Below are 24,730 nucleotides of genomic sequence, written 5' to 3'. Positions count from 1 at the left end.
TTTTTGAATGGGTGAATCAGCAGTCCCTTCCAATACACACTCATGCTTGTATACGTATGTACATATGTACACACGTATATATTCACAAGCTAAATGGATGCATATCTCAGAAGTTGCATGTGCATAAAGATGAAATAATCCCTAACAGTAACACTAAGATCCTTCACAGACACTTCAGAAATCACTGGACATATGCTTATAAGTTTCTTCATGGAGTAATGTTAAATTTAGGAAGGTTTCAGTGTATCAGCTTCCTCTCCATGCTTATACAGGGTTTCTATTTTGCCCTTGCTTAAATGTAACCAGCCATTAAAACTCTTTATTGAATGCTCTTTGAAATTATTACTGATACCACTGTGTGATACAGTTCACCTCTGCCCAGACACCCCGGCAAGGCAGTGCACCGTCCGCTCCGCCATGCCCCCATCACACTCCGCAGTAGCCCCGTCGCTATTTACAAGGCGCACAGGCAAATCCGAGGCCCTCGGTTAATAACCGGGGCGGCAGCCCCATGGCAAGCGGAGTGCCACTCTCCACAGAGCTGCCAACGACCCCTGCGATCGCCCCGAGGGCAGCTGCCCCAGCGGCCAGGGAACGGGCCTTTCCCGCCGCTGCCCGGCCCCCGGGGAGGGACCTGTCGGCGGCCGCGGCCGCAGGAGAGCCACGGACGGGGCCGAGGGGCGCCGGGACACAGCGGCCCCCGGCCGCGGCCTGCGACGGACACCGCGCTGGCGGCCCGGCCCTGCCCGGGGCGGCGCGATACGAGCGGTCCCTCCGGGGCGGGCAACCCCTTCCCCGCCGCTCGAAGGTCTCTGCCCCCTCGCAGAGGAGCGCAGGGTCCCAGGGCTCGGCGGGAGAAGAACGCCGCGACCCCTCAGCGCCCAAGCCCCCGGGGCGCCGCGGGCGGGATCGGCCCGCGATTCCCCGGCCTGTCGCTAAGAGCCGCCCGAGGAGACCGCGGCCTGCAGCGCCCGGCCAGGCCCCGGCCTCAAGTTGCCTCCTTCCCCTGCCGCCTCTCGCAGCCCGGAGGCGGGGAAGCAGGAAGACGCACCTGCGCCAAGCGCTGCTGGGGTGGGGGGAGGCGGCCAGCCGGCCGCCGAGCCCCGCAGCCCCTCCCTGGCTGGGGGTGCAGAGCCTTTCCCCGTCCTCGGCGTCGCAGCTGATGTCAAGCCCTCGCATCCCTGCTACCTGACAGCATCCCCCACCCCTATGGCTCCCTCAGCCCCGGGCAGGCAACAGAGAGGACCTTAAGCCAAAAACCATCACCACAAATATATCCCCCCTCTTCCACAAACGCTCCCTGCAAGGGAAGGGAGGAGGAACAAAACAAAACCCGACTCCCCTCCCCCCAAAAAAGGTGGGCTAGGGATGGCCCCAAAGTGACCGGTCCCTCGATTAAACCGATCCGGTTCCCGCCCGATGCCGAGCGGTACTGCAGCCCCCTCGGCCAAACTCGGGGCCGCAGCCCGCCCCCGGCAGTGATTGCTGACCCCTGGCCCGGGCACGGCGCTGACAAATGTCACCCGGTGTCCACAATGAGCGTCGCGGGGCTGCTTCTTCTCCGTCGTCGTCCCCCAAAATAAGAAAAACGTATTTTAAGAGGAAAGACAGGCGAGCCATCATATAAAAGGGCACCCCTAGCTCCCACCCCCAGCGCCCGGGAAACACTCTCGTAAAAACTTTGTCCAGGGCTCCCCCCCCGATAATAGTAGAATTTAAAACCTGTCAACCATTTTAGATCCCTACTTGAGAAAACATCATTCCCGGGCACCGGTGGATTTGGGAAAGGGCTCCGAGCAGCGCTGCCGCGGCTCCCCTCCCCCGGGCCTCAGGGGAGGCGGCCGGGGAGGAAAATGCTTCCTGGGGAGGGGGTAGCGGGAGGGGGCAAGGGACGGGAGCGCTCGCTTTACCTGAGACCAGCCACTGGCCTCCATTGTTGGAGAATTCAATGGCATTGACACAGCCGAAGTGGCCCAGGAGGTCCTTCTTGTAGAGGTTCCTGCAGCCCCGCAGGCGTCTTCGCTGGAAGTCTTGGGTGAGCAGGGGGTCCCCCTCCAAGCCCCGCTGGGACAGGAACCCCACCACCGACCGCATGCTGCCCCCGCGGCTGCCTCTCCTCCTCATGCTGCCGCCTGCGCCGCTCCCCGCCGCTCCTTCCCCCGCCGCCCCTTCCCCCGCCGCCGCCTCCCCTCCCCCGCTTCCCCCCTTGTTATGGTTATGATGATTTTTCTTTAGCCAGCCATGGCAGAGAGGTGTTAGACACTCCGCCGCTTCCTGATCCCGCTGGCTCCTCCCCGCTTCCCTCAGCAGCTGATCCTCAGCTGCAGCCCGCGCCGCCCGGCCCGGCTCTAGCGTGGCGCCGCCGCCGGTTAACTCGCCGCTGGAGCGGCGCGGGGGGACACACACACTGTCCCTGCGGGCGGGCGCTAACGTTCGCCGCTCCAAGGACCTCCTGGGCGAGGGCGCCTTCGCCGCTGCGGGGACTCGCAGGGGCCGGACTCACTCGTCGCTCCGGGGACCTTCTGGGGGAAGGACGCGTTCGGAGGACCTGCCGGGGAACGGGTACACCCGTCACTCGGAGGAGCCGCAGCAGCGTCCCGCCGCCGTTCAGCCGGCCCGGTTGAGTGGCCGGTGCCGCCTGCGGCCCCGCGGCCGCCAGGGAGGCGGCGGCGGGCGGGCAGGTGCTCCGGCGGAGCGGTGAATGGGAAGGGAGCGCTCCGGAGCCACGGCCGGCCGCCTTGAGGTAACGGGCGGACAGCGCGCCGGAGGGAAGATGAGGGGGAAAATAGCTCAAGTGCGGGGGTGGTTTGCAATGGGGCTTGTCCTGTGTAAATGCTGAGCGATTTCTGAGGCAATTCAAAGCATTACGGCTTTAAAATTTAGTTTGGGGTTTATTTTGTTGTGGTGGTTGTTTTCTCTGTGATAGTTATTCTGGGGCTATCCGAGATTTCACAGCTTGCTCTCTCCTGCTCCTTCCCGAGCAACACTGAAAACAGGAGGCTTGCCCCATAACAAGTGAGTCAGTAGACCTTTCTGCAGCCCTTGGAAGACTGCTGGAAGTACAGATGAATTTTCTTCTCTTACCCTGCGGTGTCAACTAAACCCCAAAACGCAGTTGGCTAACCAGATGGGAGTGATCTGTCTTTTCCTTCAGTGTTTAACAATACCCTAACCCTTACCTTACTGGAATAAGAATATCTTTTCTCTTTCACAGGACCCTGTATCTCTCAGGTAACATCTGATGGCATGTCAGGCAACGGGAGTGTCATTCAAAGAGTGATGTCCATGAGGCGCTGCACAGACCCCCAGTCCCACCTTGCAGCATCTGACTGCATGCTGCCTGTGCACAAAAGGAGCAGTTTGAAACTTTCAGGTTTGTATTTCTCATCGCATCAGTACCTAAGGAAGATACAGTTTTCAGAAGGTAAGAGGAATTCGCCTGACCATCTTGGCCATCTTTGTGTAGCATTGCATATGCTGGGAATTCGGAGTCTTCAAACTTTAGAATAAGCAGAGTGAAAAACCCTCCCTGACATAAACTGTGATGTGGCAAGGTGACTGAGTAGTGTTAGACTGCTGCCATATTCCAGTGACAACTTTTCCATAGAAATAGAAATTATTTCATTATAGCAAGTCAGTTAGGTGCTTTGAGTTTTTTCTTGGTTAGGATTATAGAAAGAGCATCAAATCCTGCATAAACCAAGCTTTATATTTGACAACACTGTAGCCTTAATTTTAACACATAACAAAAGTAAATAAACTTTCTCTTCTAATTGGGAGTAAAAAAAGAATGTAAGAAGTTACATTAACAGTGTTAACAGTGACAATTAACAATGCTTCATAACTGAAGTGAAAACAGAGCAGTTCATCTCTTCTGAACTGTACATAAGGGTCTTTTCTAGTTACAGTTGTTGATGGCCAACTATTGCAGTGTAACGTGTCTAGCCACCCTCAATACAGAGAGGCAAAGACACTGTCCATCATGGTTTGTATTTATTACCTTAGCTTCAGACACAGGTAAGCTTCAGACATTGCTATAAAATCATGTTTTATAGCTCTGTTGCTTGCATGCCATGACATTCTGCACCATTACAACTATATCAGAAAGTTTCTCACTTCTAAGTTCCCAACATGTGGTTCATTTTTTCCCCTTTCTGAAAGTATTGTTCGGGTTTAACATCTCTAAGTACCTTTGGATTCTATACTGAAAAAAATATGCCATAGAATAAAATCTCCAGTGCTTTTTCTCCATGTTCTGGATCCAGTCTCTAGGAAAGCTGTGTACTTACATGGTTTTGCAAAACCATTAAATAAAACTTTCCTAAGCCCCCAGTTCTAGGATTTTTAAGAAAGATTTAACTGAGTTTGGTTTTGTTTTGTTGGGTTGGAGTTTTTTGTTGTTGCTGTTGTTGGTTGGTTGGGTTTTTTTTTTTTTCCTTGTTTGTTTTTGTGGGGTTTTTTTAATCACATTTCTAAGCAGGCAGAAATTAAAAGAAAAACAATAGCAGATTCCAAATCTGTTCTGCTCAATGACATGACCATATAGGTTAAAAAACTGTTCTGGTAAGCATTCTTTTCACTCTGATTCCTTTATTTGGATTAATTTTTAATATAACACCTAAGGAGGTTTTTATAGCCTATACAGGTAATATCTTCCTTGGAAAATAACAGGTTCCTGTGTTAATATAGCCAGAGTGCTGTTACCTCTCAAAGCACATACAGTGTTGTCCTGAGTCTTCCTGAGGTAGCATCAGTGAAGCATCTTTGTCTACTTTAACAGGAACATTCTGCAGCTTGCAATGGAATTGATATACTGACAGTAGTTAGTCAAACAGATCGAACTTCATCAAGTTGCTGTTCTGGGGGACATGTCAGCATGGGGGGTGCTATACTGGTTGTCACAGTCCAAATTGGATTGAGCCTGGCCAGACTCAAAGGGCACAGGAAGCCAGAGTCTGTCTGTACACATTGCTTGAGCTGCTGAATTCTGTAGGATATTTATAGTCTCCTCCATGTCTCAAAAGCAGCATGAAATCAAGCACAACAAATGTTTTGACTGGAATTTCAACAAATAGACAACAGAGTGGAGGAGTCAACTGGAAAGGAAATGGGAGATAATGAACAGGGTGGTGACTTGCTGTAGATGCCCTTGGAAATGAAGGTAAGTAAATAATGTTTGATGCAATACAGAAGAGGGAACTGGGAGAATCCTTCAGAGAAGTGATATGGTTAGAGTAATGATCTATGTAAACAATCTTGGGTTGCAGTTTCAGAGTTATTTTTTCCAAGGCTGTGCAGAGCCCAGTCCTCTGCAGTACTAAGTTGATCTGGATGAGGTATGGTCATGGCATCACATTGCTCTCATATTAGCTTCTGTCCATGCTATGGAATTTCTGTTCTGCCTCTGGAAGGACTGACAAATAACTGATCAGTTGTCAGCCTGTGGCATTTCCAGTGGTCAATGGCTGTTGTGTTAGGAGCTGTGTTGGTTAATGCTGGATGGAGAGGTATTAGGGCAGTCTTTGCATATCAGCAAGAGGACAAGGGTCTTGGCTGCAAGGATGGATCAAAAGGCTGTTTTGGAGCTGCCACATAGAAATATATACTCTAGGTGCTAGAGTCTACAAAGACATTTCAGTCAGACCTGAGAGTTGACAAACAAGCTTGAGTGGCAGGTACATTGGTGATGCCATCCACAGATACTCACAAAGAAGATAACAAGAGGGCTTTCAGGGAAGAGTTCTAGCTTTGCTGAGCTCTAATTTCCTGCTAGTCATTCACAGGAGAGAGGAGCAGACTCTGTTTTGAGTTTGGATAGGGGGAGGTATCTCATCTGAAATACAAATAAATTAATATCTCTCTGCAGATGATTTAATGGATCTGTTCCTTTCCCCAGAGCTAACTCAGAGATACTGTAGGAGGGTAACAGAAGACCAAGGATACAGCTCTCTGAGAGTCTGTCAAACACTAGGAAAGAAGTCTTAAATAGATAAAAAGTATGTAAGTGAAGCATGGTTGATTGTGTTAGGCAAGAAAGGATGAGATTTAAGTACTCTCTTTGGGCTTCTGTTGAACCTTTGATTTGCTTTGGTTAATCCAGAGTGGAAACTGAGAAGTTTGGACACTGATAGTTGGATGTCTATGGAGTGAGTCAGAGAGAGTGAATGTGTAATTAGGGAAGTGGAGCTGAGTCAAAGGCTTTTATTTGTTTGTTTATTTATACCAATTTTTTTTTTTATTTTTGAGGGAAAATAGAAAGAAAGGGTAAACCAAGAAGACTACATCATATTTTAGCCATATAATTATTTCAAAATAATTTTGCTTGTGTAATTTATTTCCTTTAGTGGAAATTTGGTGGGTTCTGGCCTTTTCTCCTTTTGCTTACTTTCGTGGACCAGAAAGGTAGGGAAAACAAGGATTGTTTTCTCAGATTTCTACTTTTCCCTTGGGGCTTGCTGTTCTGCTATGTAGGTTTAACATGCAGCTAAGCTAATCTAATGATTTGTGACCACTGAAAGGTGGCTTAATTTTTTTGTGGCTCTGTGTTCTGTCCCTTTCTTTGTGCTGATGCTGCTACTTATTGGACCTGCTTGTCTGCTATGCGTTTATTTGGCTCATGGAAGTGTCCCAGTGAGTGCCAAAATCAGCACAAGCTAGTCTGGAGTGCCCAGCTGGGAGATGAGTTTTGGAGATGGGGGATGTCATGTTCTTAGCAGCCATAAACTGTGAAGCTGACTCAGAGTACCTTCCTGGACTGAACTAGTGGGATAAGTTAAGCAGCTCTTCAAGAAATGGAATTGTGAAATTCATCTCTGTTTCTGTATAAGCAATGAAAAGAGTTGGCAATTAAGGAAGAAATACATTGATGATGATTGATGTTAATACAACTCATCCTCATGGGATTATCTAGCATTTTACAGCTCTGATTTTTTTCCAGATTCTTTGCAAAACCTGCAAGCTCTGTCAGTGAGCTACCTTCAGTGAGCTACCACTGACTCATCTTTTGGCTTAGGATGTAGTTTCACTGAGATCTGGGCTGTATGATGAATTAGTTCAAGGAGTTAAACCAGAAAAAAACCCCAGTTTTCTGCTGTGCTAGCTTTCTGCTCACTTAATTCCTTGAATCAAGCAGGTACCAGTATTTGCAAAATTGAGGTTGGAGCAGAATGCTGACAGGTGGAAGGGGGAAGCAGAATTGCCTTTTCAACAGAAGCTAAACCTCCTATCCACCTTGTTGCAGTGTGAGACTCCACCTTTAGAATGTGGCTTCACAGTTGATTGAAACTGTTCTCATTGTGACTTCTTGAGGAAAGAAACCCTACTGCCTTCCTGGTATCAACCCTGTTAGAACAAACCCTGTTCAAAACAGCTTGTTTGCATATGTAGTCATGGGGTTACTAGCATCGACAGAAGGAAGATAAATCACATTAGGATTTGAAATGTGATTTTGGCTTTTTTTCTTTAGCTTGGGATGGAGCCCCAAAGAGAGTGTTATTAATGAGCTAGTGGGGACTACATGCAGCTCTCTGCTCATTGTCTGCTACCAGCAATTTAAGTCTTCACTGGAGCCTTTTTCCTTTGATATTCCATGATCATTGATTTTCCTTTGAACACTGCCTCATTTACCCCAGTCTTCTCCCTCCTAAAGGATGAGCTAATGTCATAAAAATATTTTTTTTCTGTGATCAGCAGAACAAATGAAGCCTGGTATCCTATGGATTTGTCCCGATGTGGTGCCACTGTGTGGATTCTCATATGTATATTAAGCAGTGTCTGCACATGCTTACCATTTTATCAGCTTTATTAGGATATTAACATTAGCTGTTTCATCCACTTGGCTTTGCATTTCACTGAAGTTACCTTTGTACAAATTTAGATGGAATTTAGCAATGGTTTAAACATGCTTTTTTTGGCAAGGAAAGTGGGGGAAGTAATGGGACCCAGAGGCAGAAACACTAACGTAGAGTATTTCATGAGTCTTCCTTCCTTAGGAAATCAGGCTGAAAATTAGTCTTTTGATAGAGACCTCAGGTCAGGCTACAGACACAGAAAAGTAAATGTTGGTGTTTACCATGTAAAGGCTTCCAGTTACCTGCTGTAACAGATTTCTTGTAAGTAAGGCTAAGCCAGCAGTTGGTATTTGCTCACTTGGTTATCTTCTCATCTTCAGCAATGTGTCTGTCAGGGTTTTGGGAACTGGTTTTTGTTTGTTTGGGGTTTTTTTTTTTTTTGTTTTGCTTTTGTTGTTTTGTTTTGGAGTTTTTTGCCAGAGTGCACTCATGCATCAGTTGCTTTCATTTATTTTTAATTTAATATTTATACTTGAATAAATGACTATGTAGATATAAGACAAGCTGTTAAAGAGACTCCTGGCTTACAGGACTCTGTAATATCAGTGATGCCATGAAAAATAAAGGCTTTAAATGCAACCAGGGATAGCATCCTCTTACTTGGAGAAAAGCTAGCATCTTCTCTGTGAGATTTTCATTATGTAATAAATATTGGGGTATTTTATTGCCTTTTTCTCTATTGTAATTTTACATTTCTATTACTTTAGAAACTAAAATAAACAATTTGTAAGAGGAAAACCTGCTATTTCAGATTTCTGGGTGGGTGCCAGTTTATTACAAGGGGTCTACCTGCAAATGACCTTTGCAGACTGGTTCAATATTCTCTGCTTATCTTGACCTCTGACAGAGTTCTCTTAAGGAGGCCTTGCCTACCCCACAGTAGGGGCAGCTGGATCCTGGAGCCTAGCTGCATTATCTTCTTGGTTCTCTTTCCAGACACTTGGGCCTTGAAATGTCTGTTATGTCCCCAGGTGTTACCTTTTCTCTTTGAACTATTTTACAGATGGATCTGTTCCATGATTTTCTGACCCTGTCATTACAGAAATGTGGGTGCTGTAGCAAGGGAGCAGGGAGTGAGCAGTCACAGGTACAATAGGAAATGTGTGACTATCCAACCAAGTGGCAATCCAGGTTTATGCTAGATTCCAATGACCATACGGAACAAAGCACTATACTTTGAGGAATATGTATGAAAGGAAGAGAGTGGGAGAGAAACAGGCAGAATATGTCCATCTGACTGTGGGAACTCAGGTACTGCCAGACCCCTGCAGCTTTCTCTCCTGACATGCACATGATGCACTTTTCTTCTGAGCACAAGTCACGTGAGAAACTTCAGAGTAGTGCTGGCTCCTGCCTGGTGACCTGCAATTCGGTTGGTCTGCTGTGTCTGGTGCATCAGAGCATAGGGGATGGATGGATGGATGGATGGATGGAGAAGCTGGGGCCAGGCTGTGACTGAAAGGGAGATGCTGACCTTCTCTCTAGAGGAGACTGAACCAAAGACGAGATGTGAGTTGCTGCAGTGAGATTGCAATGCTTTGTAACTCAGTGAATTAATATAAAAATGGATAAAAGTCTCTTCACTGTACAGCAAGACTGAGAGGCTTTGCAGAAACATGATACAGAAGCTGTAACTCTACGGTATAAAGCATTTGTATATTCAAAATACAGATGCAAGTCAATGGAAAACAAAACTCCGATCCTACCCCAGCACCACTGAGTCCTGATATGGCCACACCATGCTGGCATAAATCAGGTCATTAGAACAAGTAGCTGCTTAACCTTTAATAGCCTTGTCATGTTATTTCTGATAAGGAGCAGGCCTTATTTGCTCAGAAAAGTGTTCTGGAAATCACCTGTGTCCCTTGTGAGCTAACCAGATGTCTGTACCTCATTCCTGTGTTAAGAGAAAAAAAAAAAAAAAAAAAAAAAAAAAGGAAAATAAAGATGTTACAGACTGAAAAAAAAATACTGCTTCTATAGGAGATTTTTGCCAGTGCCAGCAATTAGCTGCTTTGTTGCACTCTTTGGACAATGTGTCTGCTAAATACCAAGTCTCTGCTAGGGAGATCCTCCTACCCTGATGACTACAAGTGGCAAAGTTAGAACAAAATTTGATGCTGTCAAATTGTTAAATTGATTTAACACAGTATTTTCTGGGTTCAGTCTCTACTTTAAATAGATGCAGCTATGTGGAATTCTAACAGCACAAAATCTGGGAGATACTGGGAATTGCAAAGGAATTTGAAGAAATTTGGGGCTGAGATCCTCTCATTTGCAGTGTTTGGGCTGGAAACTTGTTTGCTTTTTAACAAAGCCTTGATGGTTGTAACTGTGAATACAGCAACTGCCTGTACATCACTCTCTGTCCAGGTTTTGCGCTGTCATACTTCTAACGTTGTTGTTTCTTCCCACGCATGGGGGAAACAATCACTTGTCATGATTATTCCTCTGTTAATTTCTTAATACTCTCCATTTGACTTGTTCCCGCTTTGTTTTCTTCCAGTTTGTCACTTTGGAGGCGGCTGCGATTTGCTGTTTATTTTCCTGGCTGCCTTTGTTCTTTACTTCCCATTCTACCTGGTCCCTCCTGCCCCAGGGGCTCCCCGCTGCTCTGCGTGTGGGTGACTTCACGCCCGCTGCGGCTCGCTCCTCAAGCCCTCCGTAGTCGCAGAGAACAAACTGCACTTTTCACTCCAAAAATCTCCTTTAAAAAGAGCTGGGTTTTCAGTATTCTTCCCAGTGTTTTGCCCCGGCTGAAGGCACGTTGCCGCCCACCCGGCGACACAGACGACCCGCCACTAGCTGCCGTACAACATGGCGGCGCCCACCGCCCCCTCGCACCGCCGGCACAGAGGAAGCGTCCGCCGCTCTAAGGCGCCCGGTGTGTGTGGCGACTGCCCCGCGGGGCGTTCCTGCAGCCGGACGCAGCCGTTCCGCGGGACGCAGGCAGCGGGCCGATCGGTGGGCGCCCGGCGGGGCCGCGGGCGGGCGGCGGGGCCGGGCGCGGAGGGGAGGCTGCTGTGCGCATCCTGGAGAGGCGGCGGCCGCGGCTCCCGGTGCGCGGTCCGGTGCGCCCGCGGCCTCTCGCATGCTGGCTCCCGGCGTCCGGGCCTTTTCTCGGGGTAGATAACCGCGACCGAGCCTAAAGCGGGCAGCGCGTTCTCTCCGGTGCCGAGGGGAGCCGCGGACGCCCCCGCCCGCCCCCATCCCGCCGGGCCTGGCGGCGGCCCGGAGAAAGCGCTCGGCTGCGGTCCCATGCCCGCCCCCGGGCCTTGGAGCGCCGCCGCCGCCGGGGCGTCTGATCGGGGCTTCTCCTGCCCCGGCGGGGGATCCGCACCAGGATCGCAGGCACTCCCGGTTCCCGGAGGGGTGGTGGCTCTTGGACCGAGGGAGAGGCCTCGCTGCGGGCGGCCTCGTGGCAGCCGGTGCTGGCGCTCCGTTTAGGGGTGGCAGCGGATGACCTGTTGCTTCGGGGGCGCTCAGGCAGGTGCCCGGGCCGAGGTCGGGGTGCTGGGGGCGGCTGTGCAGGGCTGGAGTAGCATCGATTCCCGAACTTCTGCCTGTGGGGAGGAGTGCACAAGGAAAGCCCTTTAGATACAACTTGGTGGGTTGGGGAGGTAGAGATGGAGGGGCAGGATTGATTTCAGTTTATTGAAGGGGAACTAAGCTTTAGTGTAATAGAGGGACAGCTGTGTCAAAAATAAGATGCTTTTCAATGCCTGAAGAGCCATTTGACCCTAGTACGGATGTGAATTGTAATGGACAAATGCCTGTTATTTACTAATGCGTGAATGGACATGCTTATTCTGCAGCAATTTCATTTTGGCCTTGTTTAGCTAGATCTGGTTACCAACTGAACTAAAAGATGTTGATAATAACCATGACTAGTTTATTTTTGGAATAGCAGTTTGTGGAAGCACCGAGTTGCACCGGTTTAATTTAATGGATTCCCTTTATAGTTTTTAGTGGTGTGATCAACAGCAGCATTTAGTCTCTTCTTCCGGCACTGCAGCAATCTGTCCCCTGGCCCCTAGTCTGTCAAAGTGGGACCTAAACCTTTTTTATGTCAGGATCACAGGTTGTGGCTAGAACCTTGTTATGATACCATTGCATCTGTTTAATATCTCTAAACACATTTCATTAAGTTGTCTTTATTTTCTTCTTCTCTTATTTTTCTCTGCAGGCCATGATGAAATCCCACAATGCCGTTTCAAGAGAGTGAGGTGAAGGGGGAGAAAGGGCAATAAAAAATGGCCAGGCAAACAGCCGTGACGATTACTTTGGCGACCCTTCTGGGTGTCACTTTGGGGGGCCTGGTTCTGTGGAAAGCGATCCAGCGTCGGAAAGGAAAAACACGCTGTAGTAGTCAGCAAGAGGAAGCAGCAGTAAAGTCAGGAGATGAGAAACTCATTAAGGCAGAGGATAAGAAGGGGATTTCCTTCTTCAAATCTCCTACCTTTTTCTGGGTAGAGAGGACCCTTTGTGCAGACATAATGGTAGTTTCAGAGAAGGAGGAGTGGGATCATGTTGAACCATTGCTGAAGAGGGAGCTGGAGAAGTGGCCAGTTCTTGGAATTGACTGTGAGTGGGTGAGTGATCAAGAAGTGCCTCTCTTTCCTTTAGATTGCAGATTGTATGAGGAAATCATTGAAGGTTGAGCAATTAATTTGCTTAAACATATACCATGGGGCTGACTACTGAAACTGTGATAGTCTGTCATGGTGGTAGAAAGGTAGCTGCTAATTTTGATTCTTATGTTTAAACATACTAAGTTTTTAATTCCCCAGATGTATTTGTTTACTGAGTTCCTGTAATAAATTGACTTTACTAAATACAGTAACAGTTGTATGGCTAAATGTGGCAATATATGTTTTAAGATACTATATGTATCTTTAAAGGTGATTTACTAAAAGTAGCTTGGGTTTACACTATTTTAAAACCAGCCACATAATTAAGAAACAATCTTAAGAATGTTAAATTCAGAAAGGAGGATAATGCTGATATGTAGATAAAACTCACTGAGACGACCAGAAATCAAGGTTCATCTTCTGCTTGTACATTTGCGTGTGTGATATCTCCAACAGGCTTAAAGTAATTTATGAAGGCTGGCTTTGCCATTGCTTTGACTGGAAGTTTATTCACCCCACAGTCATTAGTGTAAACCACAGCTAAACAATATATTTGCCATAAACTATTATTTAGTGTGTGGCTTTATGCTGATGTTTCTGATTTCTTCCACTAGCTGAGCTATGAAGGGGAAGGGTGAAAGGGGGAATGATTCTCTTGTGGGAATGTGGCAAGAAGTAGCTTGGGGACAGTAATACTGTGAAAAAGACCACATAACTTGCAGTGAATTTTTAGAGACGTGTAACAATGCTTGATTGTGTAAACTGATAAGTATTTCCTGCTTTCAGTGGCCTTTTCTGCAATTTGCTTCAGCTCCAGTATCTCTAATAATACGGTAACATGGACTCTCATTCTTTACTTCATTTTTACTTTACTTTACTTCACAGGTATCTGTGGAGGGAAAAGCAAGTCCTGTATCCCTGTTACAGATGGCTTCTTCCAGCGGCCTCTGCATTCTTGTTCGGTTGCCCAGGCTCGTTGCCAGTGGCCAGACTCTTCCAAAGACCCTGTTGGATATCATGGCAGATAGTGCTGTGTTGAAAGTTGGGGTAGGATGCTGGGAAGATGCTTGCAAATTGCTTCATGATTATGGTCTTACAGTCAAAGGGAGCATGGATCTCCGGTATTTAGCCATGAGACAGCGGTAAGTGCCTGAAGATAGAGGTAGGTCTGTTTGAGGCATCATTGGAGTTGGTGATTTGCGTAAGATAGATGATATTGGGCTGGTATGTCTGGAATTCTTAGGGTGGCTTTAGAGAATGGGCATTGATGGCTGCAGCCTAAGAACACATCATGCTTCTATTCTGTGCTCTTAATGGAAATGAAATCTTGATGAGGATTTCATTTTGCTAATTGTGTACATTAGTCTTCTCTCACAGACTGATACCTTTGTGGACTTCTCTGTGTATCAGCTTCAGCTTTTAAGAAGTCCAGGCACAGTGATGTAATGCAGTGAGAGTGAGCACTGTGTCAGCAGATGTTTGAATACACTGCCTAGAAGTGTGAGTTCAGTGTGCCCAGGGCACATAAGTGGAACTGTTGAATTTTGAGATTTCTTGCAAAATTACTTGCAAATAAACCAGTTCCAACTTTCTCTTTTGATAACAATTCTTCTATGGAAAAATTATACTTGTGATGCCATTTTCTTATCTTTCACTCTTCCAAAAAGAAGATGTTTTACTTGCAAATATTCTTCATATACAGTTATATGTGTGCCTGGGTGTGGTGTTAGTGATCTGGGCCATGTATTTGCTGACCTTTTTAGCACTGCGGATGGACTTCTTGTCTCTTGTAGCCAGGATTCTTCCAAGTCATTCCTGGTTCTTGGGCTTCTCATGAGTCCCTAGGACAAGTGGTCCATCACTATACGATGGACCTCTTGAACTGAGAGCCAAATATTTCAGCCTTAAATGTTACTATCTCCCGGCCTTGCCTGCTTTGCATATTGCAAACACGATACAATTACTAAATCTAGAAAGGACATTTTAGTAGAGAGGAGGGAGAGAGCCTGTAAAACTGACAGGCAGCTGTGTGTTGTTTAAGTCATCCATCATAATGTGCAGTGCATTCTGGAAGGTTCAGGTTGTATGAGGCTATCTGAATTTGCATGAGTGTGTAGTTTTATTTTTAATATGTTTGTTTCACTTTCTTTGTTGAACTGAAGGGAGGATCTATTTCACAACTGCCTTAGCCTTAAGTCTTTAGCTGAAAAAGTCCTGAACTTCCCGCTTGACAAATCTCCTCATGTGCGTTGCAGCAACTGGGAAGCAGAAGAATTGACACAAGACCAGGTGTGTTCTCCACTTCAACTTACTGTCTTTGGAGGAAAAGTAACCTTCTTAGTTGAAAAAAGCTTAACAACAGGGATGTCTGAGCCTATTCAGATTACACCTCAAACGTTATGTGTGACAGGGCCTAAAGACTCACTGCCTGCATTTCCCTCCTTTTCTATGAAGATAATTTCCTGCTATTCTCCTGGATTCTTTGCCCTTGTTTTCCTTTAGTCCTGAAAGATCTGTGAGGCAAGATCCTTAGAAAAAGTGTTTCCAAAACCTCACCTTTTTATTATTTTCTTCAGTCTGTAGCAGTTGGTGCAATATTAGAGGGAGACTGGAAACCTTGTTCACCTTCTTTAGAGTGCTGTTGTTTTCCCCGGCTGCCCAGGTTCTTTAGTTTCTTTAGTGCTTCTGCACATGCCTGCAGAAGCAATGACCAGCAGAGGGAGTGACAGGACAAAAAAAATCCATGCTGAATACTTTAGCCATTGTGCCAAAAGAGAACTTTTTATGAGGGAGGGATTGGTGGGGTTAGAGGATGTCTGACCTGAATATATTTTCCTGAGGGCACTGCCCAGGCTAGTGAGATGCGGTGATGTTATGAAAGTGCCACTCAACTGGCAAATCTTCATGTGAACTTCTAAAGGAAATGAATCCAGCTTCTGGTTTTACTGTACCTTGTGCTGAAGACCAATACTGTTGGGAATGTTTGCTGTTTGTCAGTATCTTAACTTCTGTGCTTTTCTGCAGGTTCTCTATGCTGCTAGGGATGCCCAGGTCTCAGTGGCTCTGTTCTTCCATTTGCTGGGATTTACCGGCCTCCCTGCTACATCTGAAGGTGAAAACTCGGTCCCTACTTGGGAGAAAGCACGGGGTAAATGCCAGGGCTTGGTGGATATCCCATTTAGAGGAAGAAAGAGTGGCAGCACAGGAGAGGAGAAGAGTGGAGAGGGACGTTCCCCTCAGAAAACAAAGAATCGGAAATCCTGGGTGAATGGCCAGCCCTCTGGCAGTCAGCAAATGAGAGATCCACGGAGGCAGAAGCGAAAGCCTCTGGGTGTGGGATATTCTGCACGGTGAGTATATGAGCACATCTCGGTATATTCTGCATGGTGAGTATATGATCACATCTTACTCTTTGCATTGCATATGGAAAACCCTGGAAAAAGCAGGGGCAGCACTTAGATCTCTACTTAGACCATGAGCAAGGTGAGGTGTTGGCTTTAAGTTTTGCCCTTCCTTTCTTCCTTCCTTCCCCTGTGGAAGCATTAGCCGGAGAGCAGAGTCTTAGCAGGAGGCAGTTAGCTTTCCAGGTGTTATCCTTGGGTGTCCAAGGTGTCCTGAGCAGGGACAGGAGTTGGACTCGATGATGCTGGTGGGTCCCTTGCAACTCAGCATATTCTGTTATTCTGTGATTCTGCTGCCCAAACAGCTGTGCTCTGTCTTTTCCAAGGAAAAGGCAGCAACTACACAGAACTTGTCCTTTCATCAGGATCTGCCTCGTGGACTGCTCTTTGTCCCTTGCTGTCCCAAGTTGCCATGGCCACAGAGATGGCAGTGCTGAAAGCTGAGGTTAGCAGGGGTAAGACATGTTATGTGAAGTGCCAGAGGGCACAGGAAGGAACAGCCTGTGGTAGCAGCAAAGCTGTGCCCTTCAGTGTTGGCCAGGGGGCGAGAGGTAAGAATAGTGCTGCTTTGGCCTTGTGGCAGCTGTTGCTGGATTCAGGATTACCATCCTTGCAGGCGATTTTTTGGAGTGAATCCTAAATTCTTATGGGCTTTTGCTAGCAAGGGTTCAGTTGTTTTTAAATTAAAAACAAGTTGGAAAAGCTGCTTTAAGCTCAGTGCAGTGGAAGATGTGGGGTATCTGTATGTTTGGTTTTGTTAGGATATAATCTAATAAAATTTATCATGGGGCGTAACTAAACCTATATGTAATTATCATTGGGAAAGAAATACATTTCTGTATTTGTTTTCTTCTTTTTATGTTTATTGAATTGCCAGTGGAGAAATTTTAGTGTAGTCAATAGAACTGATTTCATTAGCAGTGATTAACAGTATTGTGTTTTACAGAGCAAGTCCCTCTTTTTTATTTTTAAATTTTTTTATTTAGAGGCTGTGTAATACAAAACAGGAGGACTGCATCTCATAGGAGAAATAAAATCTTAAAAAATTGCATTCCAAGATAAATTAAGATATCCCCATACATGTTTATTAATTTTTTAAACTGTGCTTGACTTCATGAGAGATCTGTAGACTCACTGTATTTTTACAGTATTTACAGCAGTGTGGCTCTGGTCTGTAGTTACACTGGATGTGGTTTCAAAAGTCCTTTTTCATCCTTCCTTTCTGTTTAAGTCTGTTTAGTTTTAATATTTATTCATTTAGAATTGAGAAGTACTGAAATTTTCATGGTGACTAGCTGAGCTGTTGATGCTCAGTGGAAGGAGACCTCCTGTATCTTTCATTGGGTTTTTTCCCCTCACAGACCTCAGATGAAATAATTTTGTCAGATTACATAGCCTGTGAATCAACCTTTTTAGCTGGTAGAGCTCTGCTGAGTACTAATTTGTACAGACTCGCTGTAAAGAAGAAAGGAAACTTTTCTGCCTTGTATTGTGACATGTCTGGCCAGTTCCTCCCAGGTCCTCTCTGAGCCCAGCCTGCTTCATGTTTCAATTTTGTTTGAAGGAGGTTGGCAGAGTAAGGAAATGTTTTCTGCAAAACAGAGCCCTTCCACACACTGCCAGAGACTGTTGAAGCAGGACTTCTTGTCACTGCCAGAGGTTGGGGCCTGTGTTTGAGGGTATCAGCTCAGCTTTGTTGTTCTCCTGAACTCGTGTTCAAGTTCGCAGTGCTGCAAGAGTGTTTTTGGACCATTTCTCTTGGGTAAATAGAGTAGTTGCTATTGACACTAAATTTTAGAAAAGTTTTCTTAATAAAACGTTAAAATCCAGGCTTAGGCAGCCAGTCCTTGAAACTGCCTTGCCTGTAAGTTGATGCTGTCTTTGAGCTTACTATTAGTTTGTCATCCTTTGTGACTTCAATTCTCCTGTCTTCTAATTCAAAAATTTTAAATGCTGTCTTCATTAATGGCGTCTCTTGAAAATTTGATTCAAAAGTTAGAATTCTGTTGGCAGCAGGAGAGCAAGATATCTTTGAGTCAGTTAGTGAACCCTGGATAAATTTTCAGATGTACTGCTTCCCTGAACAGTACCTGTGGAGTCTCGGTAGCCTCAAGTTTGTGTTTAGGGCTACTTCTGTGATTTGCAGGAAGCTGCCTGAACTGCAGTGTGGCACACAGGGCTATAGAAAGCTCTGGGTTTTTTTGCATTCTATTATAGCTGCTGTAATACTGCCCTTGTTTCATAGAAAATCTCCACTGTATGACAACTGCTTCCTGCATGCACCAGATGGACAGCCCCTGTGCACTTGTGATCGCAAGAAGGCTCAGTGGTATTTGGACAAAGGGATTGGAGGTAAGCATACCAGTTTTCCTGTTGGTGTTTGAAATGCACCTCTCTCCCTCTCTTCTCCCTCTCTTCTCCCTCTCTTCTCCCTCTCTTCTCCCTCTCTTCTCCCTCTCTTCTCCCTCTCTTCTCCCTCTCTTCTCCCTCTCTTCTCCCTCTCTTCTCCCTCTCTTCTCCCTCTCTTCTCCCTCTCTTCTCCCTCTCTTCTCCCTCTCTTCTCCCTCTCTTCTCCCTCTCTTCTCCCTCTCTTCTCCCTCTCTTCTCCCTCTCTTCTCTCTCTCTTTCTCTTTCTCTCTCTCTTTCTTTCTCTCCTCTGTCTCTCTCTCTCCTCTCTCTTCTTCCTCTTCTTCATAATGGAGCATGAATTTTTTGTAGCCTTTTTGTTGGAAGTACTGCTGGGGATTCAATAGCGTAACTCTTAGATTGTAGCATTGTTATTTTAGCTCTCCAATACAATTTGTCTTGAGTATTTTCTCTTTGCCTTTATCCTTTTAGAGCTCGTTAGCACAGACCCTTTTGTTGTGAAGCTGCGGTTTGAGCCTTCAGGACGTCCTGAGTCTCAAGTTGATTATTATCTGACAGTCAAAGAAAACCTCTGTGTTGTATGTGGCAAGCGAGAATCCTATATCCGGTGAGTTGTTTAGTGAGTAGGAGAAAAATGCATCTTCTAAAACACAACTGAGGTCTGAATCAAGTTTGACATTGAGAAGCTTGGTTAGTGGCCTGAAACATTGTGCTTGCTCATGTCCTGCATGAGACAAGGTTTGAGTGCTCTGCAGTTGTTTGGCTGTGTGAGACACTGAAGAGACTAGTCTTTCCTCTTACAGAGGCAGAGGATATTGATCCTAGGAGAGATCAAAGCATAGGGAACATGTATGTGCTGCAGTTTGAGGGACAGGGTCAGCAGTGTGCTGACACACTGGGTGGGTGGCATCCCCTTCTGAAAAGAGCTGTACTACTCCTTCCACTACTTACTCCATTATTTTTGAAAGGTTGGGGTAAGCCTAAAGCTTATGAGGTCAGAAAGAATAAGATTTTTCTCTTTGTCTTTTTATCTGCTGCTGGTTAGTTGAGAAGTATGCTTCTCATAGTGTATTACTTGATTTTTTGTTTTTTTACAGTATGAATCTTTAATTGAAAGTGATGAATTTTTGGAAAGGAAAAAAGAGAAATGCAGAAAATCTGGAGAGAGAACTACAAATGAAAAGAATAAAAATAATCACTTTCTGTACTACGTGTCCTGGTAATATTTGCTTACCTGGACTTTTAGTTTTAGTTGACCCTTTCTGGGGCAGGAAGAGGAGAAACTGGGGAGCAGCAGCCGCAGACAAACGCAATGAGCTGTCTGTTTTGTCTTCTCTAGGAAGAATGTTGTTCCTCACGAATACCGAAGACACTTCCCCATCCAGATGAAGGACCACAACTCGCATGACGTGCTCCTACTCTGCACGTCCTGCCACGCCATCTCCAATTACTATGACAACCAGCTGAAGCAGCAGCTGGCCCAGGAGTTTGGGGCTCCCATCGGCTCCGAGGAGGGCGTGCGTCTCCTGGAGGACCCTCTGCGCAGGCAAGTGCGCTCGGGGGCGCGAGCCCTGCTGAATGCAGACAGCCTGCCTGACCCTCGAAGGGCAGAGCTGCTGCAAGGCATCAAGGACTTCTATAACACAGACACAGTCACTCCAGAGATGCTCCAGGCAGCAGCTGCTCTGGAAACCAGGTATAGCAAGCCCATGTAGGCTGGATGTAAGGTTTTAGTCTTTTATATTGCATTTCTTACTAGGTTTGGTTTTGTTTATACCCATCTCCCCTCAACCCACTGCTGTTCTCTGAACCATAGCTCTTGTTTCTTTCCCTCTTTCCCTTCCTACTCACCAGTCTTCTGTTCTTGCTCTCCATCTTGCCCTCCAACATTTTATACTTCTTCTGAAGGACAGATCAGGAAAAGAGTCAGAAGGACAGTCGTATCAGCAGTCTTCTCTTCTTCACTTTCTCAAAGCCTCCCCAGATATCTTTTCTTATCAAGTGACTAGTCTCTGCATGGAATTAGTATTTTCTCCTTGTTACGCTTGCTGCTGTGTGTAAAGTGCAGATGTTGTAACTCAAGAACCCGTCCAGGCAGGGAATTCACTGACAGGCTCAGCACTCTGAAAGCTCATATAATTCTTGCCTTGAGAAATTTGCAGTCTCCTGAGGAGCTTGTAATGAACCTTAAGTGCTTTGTTTAGTGTTGCTGTAAAGAAGAACACTTTCTTTCAGAGAAACCAGCTTTACAGTGTAACTGTGTTCCAGAAAACAGTCTGGCATTGAAGCAAAGCTTAAAACTCTCCCTCTTGGTTAGCTTACCCTTTGTCTGTAATTAAACTCTGCAGCTGAAAGTATCTTCAGTATCTTGCTGTTCACTGGAGACAGATCTGGAATTAACAGCAGGTTTGTGTGAAAATAAATTGTGCTTGTGTCCTGGCAGGATCTGCAATGAGAGCTACGTGCCACATGGACTGAAGGTGGTGCAGTGTTGTGCTAAAGGAGGCCTGCGCTCTCTTATGCAGCTGGAAAGACGCTGGCGGCAGCATTTCTTGGACAGCATGAAGCCCAAACATCTCCCAGAGCAATGGTCAGTGGACCATAACCATATGAAGTTGATCCAAAAGTATGGGGAGGATCTTCAGATCAAACTGTCATGAAAGTAACTTCCTGGACGCTGGATAGTGTCTGATGGACATAAGTAACTGAAGATGGAAAGACTATTTCGATTTCTATGTCTCCACTAACACCTGGGGCCTGGGTTTGCAAAAAGTCAGCCATAGATCTGCCAGATTTGCCAGTTAGAGTTAAATTTGACAATTTATAGAGTTAATTCCATTGGCTTGAACTTTCAGGTGGTTGGGAAATTTAATACTAGTCTGTCACTTACTAGTTCAGTGAAAGAGTGATATGATAAGGGAACTTGTTTTCTCAAAGTCACTCTGAAGAATCGTTTTCTAGTCTCCAGGATGTCTGATGCCTCCAGACCATCTCTCGTAATAGAGTAAGTCCAAAGAAAGGCAACAAAAGCACAACAGATTAATGTTTCTAGATCTTCTGATATATATTTGTGCCCTTGGCTTTACCTTGAAATTCTTTACCTTGAGGGTCTTCTTGATAAAAATCTTTCTTTGTTTTTAGTGCAGTTGTACTCTTCAGAGTTCTTCCTAGAGAAGACCCCCTGCCAGAGACAGATTCCCTGTTTGGAAGAAGCAAAGGAACCTTATTTTTTTGCAGATTCTGAGCTGTCCCAGCAATGCAGATAGGCCTCAGCAAGTTTCCTGGTGGCAGGTGCCTGATGAGAAGTGACACTCCGGTAGTATGGAAATACCCGTGTCAAGTCTTTTGGTTAAACAGCTTCTAGTAACATAGAGTTTATAAAAAATGTTTTTCCTAATTCTGCTTGTTTGTCATGAGCAGCATGCTCATACGTGCAGGGCTGTTGCAGAGACAGGGTGGCATAACTCCCATGACTGGAGTGTTGGAATGGAAAGATGCAGGCTCTTTAGGAAGAACAGGCACTGGAGGAGGCAAGGAGTCGCCTTCTATGTCAATGATTGGTTGGAGTGCACAGAGCTCCATCTGGAGTGCATGGAGCTCGGCTTAGGGATGGATGAGGAGTCAGGATTTAAAGGGAGGGCAGGGACAGATGACAGAGGGATCAGCTACAGATCTCTCAACCAGGAAGACTGAGTGGATGAAGCTCTGTATAGATAAGAGCAATCTCATGTGCACAAGGCCTACTCTTCATGGGGAACTTCAACCACCCCATATTTGTTGGGAGAGGCAGCACAGCAGGGCATAAGCAATTCAGGGGGTTCCTGGAATACATTGGAAACCTTTCCAGAAAGCCAACTGCATCATGGGCTGCATCAAAAGAGGCATGACCAGCAAGTCAAGGGAGGTGATTCTCCCCCTCTATTCTGTTCTTGTGAGACCACCTGGAGTACTATGTTCAGCTCTGTGCCCCCAACAGAATAGAGCAAGTCCAGAGGAGAGCTACAAAGATCATCAGAAGGCTGGAGCACCTCTGCTATGACTTCTTACAAGAGTCATGAGCAAGGGTTAGTGGATTTAAACTGAAAGAGGCTAGGTTTAGACCAGGTATTGGGATGAAACTCTTTACTGTAAGGGTGGTGAGGCACTGGAACAGCTTGTGAGAAGCTGTGAATGCCTCATCTCTGGAAGTGTTCCAAGCCAGGTTGGATGGAGCTATGAGCAACCTGGTATAGTAAAAGGTGTCCCAGTCCATGCAGGGATATTGGAATGGGATATTCTTTAGAGTCCCTTCCAACCCAAACCATTCAGTAATTCTTTGAATAGCACTTGGTGAGTACTTTTTCATATCAGACTGAAATAATGACAGGTGTCATAAAAGGGGTGAGAGGAAACCATCTAAATTAAAGACCAGACGCTTTTAAGAGATCTGACCATATGTGGCAAAAAAAATGGAAAATCTGATGTTCTGTACCTGGATTTGACATGTGTGGTGGTGAGCAGGTTATATTCTCTTCATGCCTGTTTTTCTGTCTCTAAAATGGGACTAATAATACTTAACTATCTCACAAAGGTGTTGTGAGGCTTAAGGAGTTAATGTTTTTGTAAAATGCTTTGAAAATATAAGCCTGTGTGTACTAATTATTATTGTTGTTTTTTAAGATGTACCGCTGTCTAACTTCCTTAAATATTCACGTTTTTTGTCTGGTGCTAGACCTTAGTTAAAGATAACTTTTTAAAAATACACACTCCTTTCTGTAAAATCCCTTTTGATGATTTTGATTGCATGAGATGAGTGTGCTTCTACTGAATGATGAAGCTATGCTCAGCTTTTATACACCTCTGTAAAGAAGTTTCAGTAAAACCCTTATCTTCACGCTGCTGTGTATAGTGCAGTTGACCCACATTTTTTTTTATATCATTTGGGCAGAATCCTGGACCTGCTGTGATTGTGACTGAAACTGTCCCTTATCAGATAATTCAATAAATTTCACAGGCCAGGGGTAAAACCACTGTTTGTAGCAGAGACTGTTTGAGATAAGTAGAAGCCATGGAGAGAAATGCTCTATTAATGCCATCCCAGAGGAGCTGCAGTAGCAGCATAAGAAATCAAAGATTCATGATAAATACTACTTATCACAGAGCTGCAAATGAGATAATTTTCATTATAAGGGCAATTTTTTTCCTGTACCACTGGCAAGTCTTAACAAAAAAATCATCTATCCAAATGTGGTATGTCTCTGTGCTCACTAACACAGCTGATATTAATCCCAGCAAGACCTTCCTGCCTACAGCAGCATTTCTCTCCAAAGCATTTTGAGTGTGTGTTCAGATAGTGCTATATCCTGTCTCCATCTGATCAGGGTGTTGAGAGCTCTCTGCATGACTCAGAAACTCCTTTTCTGTCATCAGGAGTACAAGGTGTCCATCTCACCTCTTTGTTCTACTTCATTTTTTCTCCCTTTGTTCTGATATAGGAACTCCTGATCAAACTCTGTAATGGAACCGATTGGCTGACCACAGGGTCAGGTCTTCTCTGTTTGTGAGACAAAAAAGTAATGTGGAGACAAGAACTGGACTGCAGGTCCTCTATTTTTAAGGAGCCAGTGGTATCATTGAAGAGAGTTTTTTCCAAACCACTTGCTCAGAAATAGAAACTAACAAGGAGAACTTCCTTCACAAATACTTTCTAAACTAAGATTCTTTGTTGTTTGTCCCTAATTTGCATAATTTTAATTCAATCTGAGAGAAGAGAGGAAGCAATATATTTATTAAGCAGATATAGATTGGCTTTATTTTATTATGATTTTAAATTTTCTACCAGTCTATAGATAAAATTTCTTTGTATGTCTCCATTGCTAATTGTTACATTCTATAAAAATTTACTCTTTTTACCAGACTTACCACTTCTGAAGTTCTTTTGTTCCTTTCTTCCATGCTTGCTTTTTCTCTTCTTTCCTTGTGTCTTACCCAGTCCTTACAGGTCCTTTGTTTCTAACAGTAGCACCTGGACCTCACCTCTGAGTTTCCCTTTCCAGTGCCTGCCCTGATTTGCGTGTCAGAGATCAGCTGTGGAGGAGCCCATGCTAGCAGCAATACTGTACTTCTACACAATGGGATAGTGAGCTTGCTCAGGTATGTTTGATTGGTGGATTCAGGTGCTCTCCTTGGCCTGGTCATTTTGGTCAAGCATAGCTACAGATCTACATTTGCTCAGATGAAACCTTAGATTTTTCTCAGCCTGAGCGTTCATCTAGGTTGCCCCAAGTATTTTACCTTAACTGGGACAGTCCTGCACTTAACCACACACACATCCATTTTGTCTGTGCAGGGAGAGAATTGGCAATGCTCTCTATATGGGCTGGCTTTCACACCATTGCATTTTTCTTTCTCTTGCTTGTCACTTCACATTTTTAAGTTTGTCCAAAGTATGCTGCCAGAGATGGGGGAGAGAATTTTTCCTTTTTACTTGGTGCTTGGTGCC

The 24,730-nt window shown here is 45.5% G+C and overlaps 2 protein-coding genes across 8 annotated transcripts in view; one reads left to right on the top strand and one right to left on the bottom strand.

Annotated features, from left to right (window-relative positions):
- The window catches only part of DCAF5 (DDB1 and CUL4 associated factor 5), a 68,572-nt gene extending 66,413 nt beyond the window's left edge, over positions 1-2,159 (bottom strand). Inside the window, exon 1 of the mRNA XM_066321355.1 lies at positions 1,911-2,159. Within this exon, the coding sequence (XP_066177452.1) occupies positions 1,911-2,124 (214 nt within the window). The 5' untranslated portion in view covers positions 2,125-2,159. The remainder of the gene's footprint in view (positions 1-1,910) is intronic.
- EXD2 (exonuclease 3'-5' domain containing 2) lies at positions 1,920-23,255 on the top strand. Of its 7 annotated transcripts, none has more exons than XM_066321363.1 (10): positions 1,920-2,035; positions 3,215-3,373; positions 12,037-12,071; positions 13,409-13,623; positions 14,644-14,770; positions 15,506-15,831; positions 18,128-18,234; positions 18,721-18,856; positions 19,589-19,945; positions 20,693-23,255. In XM_066321363.1, exons 2-10 carry the CDS (start codon positions 3,247-3,249, stop codon positions 20,907-20,909), a joined length of 1,647 nt encoding a protein of 548 aa, XP_066177460.1. In that variant the 5' UTR covers positions 1,920-2,035; positions 3,215-3,246; the 3' UTR covers positions 20,910-23,255. The 7 variants fall into 7 exon arrangements, with proteins under 7 accessions (XP_066177460.1, XP_066177457.1, XP_066177461.1 ...); XM_066321360.1 differs by lacking the exon at positions 1,920-2,035 and adding an exon at positions 5,076-5,161 and having other exon boundaries at positions 3,236-3,373; positions 12,037-12,442; positions 13,367-13,623; XM_066321364.1 differs by lacking the exon at positions 1,920-2,035 and adding an exon at positions 5,028-5,161 and having other exon boundaries at positions 3,236-3,373.
- Positions 23,256-24,730: the final 1,475 nt, after the last annotated feature.

Source organism: Sylvia atricapilla, chromosome 6 (assembly GCF_009819655.1).
Source record: "Sylvia atricapilla isolate bSylAtr1 chromosome 6, bSylAtr1.pri, whole genome shotgun sequence".
Classification (NCBI taxonomy): Eukaryota; Metazoa; Chordata; class Aves; order Passeriformes; family Sylviidae; genus Sylvia; species Sylvia atricapilla.
Note: the sequence above shows the minus strand (reverse complement) of the source record. Positions and strands in the feature narration are given on the sequence as shown.

What these genes read in the sequence shown, in the direction of transcription:
- EXD2 (XM_066321360.1), top strand. Translation starts at nt 12,104, where the DNA reads ATGGCCAGGCAAACAGCCGTGACGATTACTTTGGCGACCCTTCTGGGT. An exon ending in GGTGTGGGATATTCTGCACG is followed by an intron (nt 15,832 to 18,127) that starts GTGAGTATATGA and finishes CTTGTTTCATAG; the next exon opens with AAAATCTCCACTGTATGACA. An exon ending in AAGCGAGAATCCTATATCCG is followed by an intron (nt 18,857 to 19,588) that starts GTGAGTTGTTTA and finishes TGTCTTCTCTAG; the next exon opens with GAAGAATGTTGTTCCTCACG.